This window comes from Micrasema longulum, unplaced genomic scaffold (genome assembly GCF_059751315.1).
Source record: "Micrasema longulum isolate JH-2025_06_02 unplaced genomic scaffold, ASM5975131v1 h1tg000248l, whole genome shotgun sequence".
NCBI classification, from domain to species: domain Eukaryota; kingdom Metazoa; phylum Arthropoda; class Insecta; order Trichoptera; family Brachycentridae; genus Micrasema; species Micrasema longulum.
In genome coordinates this window covers 1,222,879-1,229,656 of record NW_028277453.1, presented here as the reverse complement: position 1 = coordinate 1,229,656, position 6,778 = coordinate 1,222,879, and the positions used below count along the sequence as shown (strand labels likewise).

Below are 6,778 nucleotides of genomic sequence, written 5' to 3'. Positions count from 1 at the left end.
GTATATAATATTTAGGACATAAAGTCTTTAATGTGGATTTGAAGAATGTTGTAACCTTTAATAAGAAAACATGACTCAAAAGAATCGTCTCTAATGTATTACGCTTATAGAAATTTATAAATAAATTGATAATGCATAATATTTACAAAAATAATTTAAAATGTAATTTTAGAAAGTTTAATAAATAATAATATTATTGTTACATATCTGAGTTATCTTTTGGATTTTAAAGAGCCAAAATGTCTTTAAATGAATATAATACATATGTAAAAATAATAATGTATTTGCTGCATAAATAACATATTTCACAGGAACATCAATAACTTTTCCACGTGAAATAATTTATTTATTTTTATTAATACTGCATATTATAATGCAATTCAAAGGCATTTATATTATTTAGTGTTGTCACTTGATTAAAAAACTGAATATTCTTCAAACCTATGAAAGTACACATTTCAGTCAATAAATAATACTTGTGATATACAAGTTTTTCAATATGTGAATTGTTTTAAATAACTACATATTTAAATAGATAATATTGATATTTATGTATAATGATTTATATGATCTATAATTTTGTATGCTTGTGGCATTTATTCAGAGAACCAGCTTGAAATATCAAAAAGAAGGGTATTTTTATAGTTCATAAAAACTATAAATATATTTTAAAAACCATATCCTATTTAAACATTTACAAATTGACTTTGATTTATAAATTGTTAATACTATCGAACCACAGAATATTTTGTAGAAATTGCATTATTTTGTATTAGTATGTAAACAATTCTGACATGTTTGTATTATGACAAAGGATAAATATTAATATCTAATATAAATTTTAGAATAATTGTTTAAAATATAAATTTGAAGTACTGATATTATTATATAATATAATGTTTTTCGAAATATCAATGTGTCTAAAGATGTAATATGTTTGAGAAATATATAGTTTGGTCGTTGTAAATGATTTTATAAATATACTACATACATCACTATGTATCGTAAGTATTCCAAAGATTAGTTCATAAAATTTGTAAATAAATATATGTATGTTGATGAATTCATAAATTTGAAATAAGTTCATGTAAGGCTTGAAAATGCCAGTGACTTAATATTAAATGTTTTATTTAAATTATTGACCAATTTTCATGTTACCATCTTACCAAGGTATTTGCTTTGTTAATACATTTATTTATGTAATCAGCAAAATATGTTATAGTACACATTGTATTTAGTAATTATATATACCGTTTTAAAACTATCCATCATTGTGTTTTGCTAAACTATTGATATTTATAATAATTCTTAACACATAGTGATCATGAAGCAGTTTTTAAGTTTGTATCCTAACCTAACCATTTTGATAGAAATTTATTGAGTCTTGTAAAATACCAATCTCTTTCAACTCTTCATTTGCTTATACCTTATACGTGATTGATATTAACTCCAAAAAGAATTTATGTATGGGACACAATTTTAATATTAGGAATGAAGTGGTTACTACCATAAATAAAATATAAATACCTGAATACGGTATTATTTTTGATTCAATCAAATCATTGATATCAAGTAGTTGTGAATATTTAGTAATACTCCCGTTTAATAAAAAAAGTTTATTATAAATATGTACATAATTATTTTTAGCATTTCGTTAAAGGAAAATATTTTATGTTCGTTATTGTCGATTTTAAAATAAAATCAATCACAAAAGAATATCTAATTTTATGGCAATGATTTTACTTCTATGTAGTAAATAAACAAAAGATGACATATCCACTTATTTTTAGTTAATATAGTTTTAAAAGTATGTTTTAACATTATTTTTAAACAGGATTTTTCAATAATAGAAAAAATCAATGGGCATTTTGTTCAGTTTTTTTATGTGATTAAAAAATCAATCCCTACCTATTTTCAATTTCAAACTCAAGAGGTATTAGAATTTATTATACTTTAAGAAAAAAAAATTAAACCTCTATTTTTGTAATGATAAATTGAGTACAGCTACCGACATATTTATGTTTTTCAAGGGCAGTTTTTTCATGTCATTTGATTATGATACTCAAGAACATTTACATATTACTATTGTGTTATATTCTTTGTTAAATATATTTTCCAGATTTCTTAAGTTTAGAGTATCCACCAATGTAAGAAAATAATTATATCCTATGTTTATTTGATGGAAAAGTTGGGTAAACTTTATTGTAAATACATGAATTATGTTTTAACAAAAAGAGTAATAACATAGTTAAAATATTAATAATTAAATTATGTGTCCAAAAAGTAAGCTTATTAAAGCTGCGATCCATTAACTCAAGATATTATATTATTATGAATGTATAAGAAGTTTGTTAGAAGATAAGAAAATAAAACATATAAATTAATTATATTGAATATCATTGACATATTGATATAAATGTGTGTTAAAAATAAAGAAAAAGGAAAAGTTAAAGTGGAAAAATATACATTAAAATCATATTTATAATTGTGTTTTCATTTTATTTATTTTGGATATCCTATCCCCTCTCCTCTTACCAACAGCATTTAAAAAATATCAGCTATTTTTAGACTATGATTACGATAAAATTATAAATAAACTTATCAATGAAACTTCTCGGTTTAGCTTTACTTTTTATTATTTTGACCATTGAGCGCTTTCGCCTAAGTAGGCATCTTCAAGACTGGTGAATTGTTTACAACACATACAGTTTTTATACTATTCTTAACATATTTTGGAGATAAGATCAAATAAGTATTTTAACAGGGGACAGAAACATAAATATTTACAACTAGTTTGCTAAACAGTTCATATTTGGGAGTTTTTGGACCGAAATTGGGATTAAGCTTTTATTATTTAAAAAGTGGGAAAAGAACACATGGCGAAATACAACAGAGTGGGAAATACACATTTTAACAGATAAAATTAGCATAATACTTCATTTTTGACAGGGAGATGCCTACTTAGGCGAAAGAGCTCGTTGGTCAAAATAATAAAAAGTAAAACTAAACCAAGAAGTTTCATTGATAAGTTTATTTGTAATTTTATCATAATCATTAACTATGGAGTTTTATCAAGAAATATCAACAAAAAACATCAATATTATTTTTAGACTAGATTTCACCCCCTAGGGAGTTATTAAAATTAACATATTGTGTGTAATTAACATACTACAATGAGTAACATCAAAATCAGCATTTGTGAGTTACCCACTAAAAACACACAATGATTGTATCTTCCTCCACGAATGCTGCAAATAGCCCTGATTCATTCAGATCATATGATGATTTGAGTACATGACTTGTCGATTTGTAGCATTCGTGGAGGATAAAAAAATGTGCTTTTAGTGGGTGAGACTCACAAAGGCTCATTTTGAAGTTACCTATAGTCCTTAAAATATGGCTTGATTAGAATGACAGTTGTCAGCAAAAGTTAGGAAATCAATTTGTAGTGACGTCTAAGGAGTGATTTATATTGACACATGAAAAATCATTCGTATCTGGCATGTTAATTTATTTTTTTAATACAACGCTTGACATATAAATCAACATAAATATATAAAATCAGCTTTAAAACTAAAAAAAAAACTGAAATAAACCTAATTATAAACGACGTTCTTACAAGGTTACATCATTTTGCAAAAACGTTAGAGATAGGACAAATTGATCACTGTAAATTATTGATCGAATAAAAAATAATTCATTTGATGTTGTTCATGAAAAAAGTATAAATGTCTTATTTTTTGGTAAATAATTGTCTTGACCACACTACAATAGGCTTGTTTTTGCGTTTTTATATCAATTTTCTGAAACAGAGTTTCATGTTTGCATGAAAAAACTGACAAAATAGATTTGATCGGTACATGATTAGTGGTCAGTAATTTCCCATCACTATCGACAGCAGTTTGGCAGCTATCATTTTAATCATGTTAAATTTTAAGGACTATAGTTGTAGTAATCGACCCGCGATGTTACAACAGAGATGGAGAAAATTTTAGAGAAGGAAATATGGAAGTCTAGGCATTTACAAGGCTCATAAATGATGAATCTCGCCTACTTCAATAAAGGTTTCAGTTCTTTTACTTCACAAAGTCGACAGATGAAAGGGTTGAGGAATTGTGGATGTTCAAAAATAGACAGAATGGTGAATGTTACACAATGCGTAAAGTGGCCACTTAAGCCAGCCAATAACAGGCTTTGAAAATACCTAGACGTCCGTATTTCGTTCTCTAAAATTTTCTACATCTCTGTTGTAATATATCATTATTATTATTAATTAGGAGCAAGCGCCTATTAGCCGATATTCCCCTATCTTGTCTTTCAGATAAGCTTATTTCACTTCCTATATAATATGTCCTATTTGTTTTAGAATGTATCAACAGATGGTGCCGTAAGTATTTCTTGAGACAGACCATTCCACGCATGTACAGATTTGCCATTTTTGAAATGTTTAGCCGGATTAAAGTTCAACTTTAGCTGAGAATTAGAGATACCAATGGCCTCTCCATTGCGTATTCCGCCATAATTAAAATTATCAAATGAAAAAATATATCATTGGAAAAAACTTTATTTTCTTCTTTAATAATGGAAAAATTCATGTATGTAATAAAAGGGGTAGTACATGATACTTAAACTCCTAAGAGTGCATAACAAACCCCCCTTATGGAGTAAGTATGTACTTTGTATGTTACTACAATTATATTTTAGACTACTACATTTTAATTATGTGAAATAAATGCAACGTTACTTTAATTATAATTTTATCAAAGGTTAAAAATACAATTTTTTTGTAAAATGATGTTGAAATCACAAACGTTTTTTAAAAGGGATTAAAAAATTTAACATTTTTTTCTAAAATAAACATGAAAAATTATAAACAAATTTCAAATATTAGAAATTCATACATTTTACATAATTTTATGTAAATATTCCAGTTAATCACATGCGGGTGTTTATTTCAGTGCCTTATAAATTTTATAATTTCGGAAACAATGCGGATTACCTTTTACACCAGCAGGCATAAAAAATACATAAAAATCATAGCAATACTAAATAAAAAAAAATTCTAAAGGAATAACCCGCTAGCCTCTATTTTAGTACCAATCGGACTCATCTCGGTATTTGGTAAACTACTCGAAAAGCTGATGATCAATCGGATCAACTGGCATTTTCATCGCAAAGGTAAGTTGAGTCAGAAGCAATACAGATTTACACCCCAAAAATCAACAGAAGGCGCTCTTAACGCATCAGTCAAGGTCATCAGGACTGCTGCACTGCATGACAAGAAAATGATCGTAGCGATCTCGCTCGGCATAAGAGGAGCATTTGATAACGCTTGGTGGCCATTTTTAATGTGCCAACTGAGCAGTAAGAAGTGCCCTCGAAACTTGTTCTTGCCGGTGAAGAGCTATCATCAACAAAGGAAAGTTGTATTGTCACACTTCGATGTCACTCTCGAAAAGGTAATGACCAAAGGATGCGTTCAGGGATCCTCCTGCGGACCGAGCTTCTGGAATTACATCTTAGATGACGTACTCCAGAAAGACGTGGGTGCGGGAGTCGAACTGAAGGCATTTGCGGACGACCTTCTCTTGACAGCCGCGGCAGACAATACAACAGAACTTGAGAGGATGACAGACAATGCGCTGAAGATTATCACAACATGGGGCTCAAAAGCTAAACTCCAATTCGCCGAACACAAAACCAATGTGATGTTTATAACCAGAAGAAAGGACCGCCAACCAGCCATTCATAAGAACAGAGTCCAGTTGAACTATATAGACCACTTTAAGGTTTTGAGTCTAACCATAAATCGCAACCTAAATTAGTCCAAACACGTTGATAGTGTTTGTAAAAAAGCCGCAGGTATTACAAACAAACACGTGACCCGTGGGGTGCGTTGCCGGAGGTTATGCAGCAAAAATACGTAGGTGCTATAGAGCCTCTGATTACGTACGCCTCAAGCGTGCGGGTGGACGCGGCCAACAGGAAAGTCAATCGGAAGAAATTGAACTCCATCCAACGACAAATAGCCATCAGGTCATGCAAACGATACAGAACAATCTCCTTGGTATCAGCACAGGTTTTGAGTGGATTCATGCCACTCGATGTGAGGATCAGGGAGCTTGCAGAAGCATATGAGGTGAAGAAGACCTTCACCTTGCAAGACTTGCCGCAGGACAGATTTTACCAGGGAGTGGGAGACTATTTCTCACTTCCTCATCAGGCGGAGCGCTATCTGATAGATCACGGCTATGATGATCAGGTTCTGTCTGAGACGGCGCAGGAAGAGTTGAGGATCTACACAGATGGCAGTTTCTTGGACGGCAAAGTGGATGCAGCGTTTGTACCTTACGATGGCGTCATAGAGCTTCCGTCGAGGAAGTTGAAACTCGGCAATTTCTGCTCCGTGTTTCAGGCGAAACTCTTTGCGATCAGAGAAGCCCTGGTCTATGTTTTGAAGAAACCACCAACCAGATGGAAGAAAATAACGATCCTGACAGATTGCAAATCTGGCGTCCATACAATAACTGACCGAAATTCGGTCAACCCTATTGTAATGGACATTAGAACAGATATCCAGAAGCTACGAAGCAGACACCAGGACGTTCGGGAAGCTATGCTCAGAAAGACAGCCCCCAATTTTGCCGATTTCCTGCTCAGCTTTGCCAAAAGAAAAATAAGAAGCAGAACCCTTCAACTCTGGAACGATCGTTATTTAAGTAAACCTACCGGAAGTATAACTAAAATGTTTTTCGCTACCATTTTCCATACCTGTGAT

At 30.8% G+C, this 6,778-nt stretch overlaps 1 protein-coding gene across 1 annotated transcript; it reads left to right on the top strand.

Moving 5' to 3' along the window:
• The first annotated feature begins 5,908 nt into the window (after positions 1–5,908).
• LOC148283333 (uncharacterized) lies at positions 5,909–6,680 on the top strand. The gene is made up of 2 exons (XM_088223669.1): positions 5,909–6,392; positions 6,568–6,680. The coding sequence occupies exons 1-2, from the start codon at positions 5,909–5,911 to the stop codon at positions 6,678–6,680; spliced, it is 597 nt and encodes a 198-aa protein (XP_088079795.1).
• The last annotated feature ends 98 nt before the right edge of the window (positions 6,681–6,778 follow it).

Excerpts from the sequence above, each read along its gene's own strand:
- LOC148283333 (XM_088223669.1), top strand. The coding sequence starts at position 5,909 with ATGCAGCAAAAATACGTAGGTGCTATAGAGCCTCTGATTACGTACGCC. Across the intron at positions 6,393-6,567 it reads GTCGAGGAAGTTGAAACTCG|AACAGATATCCAGAAGCTAC; the intron begins GCAATTTCTGCT and ends AATGGACATTAG.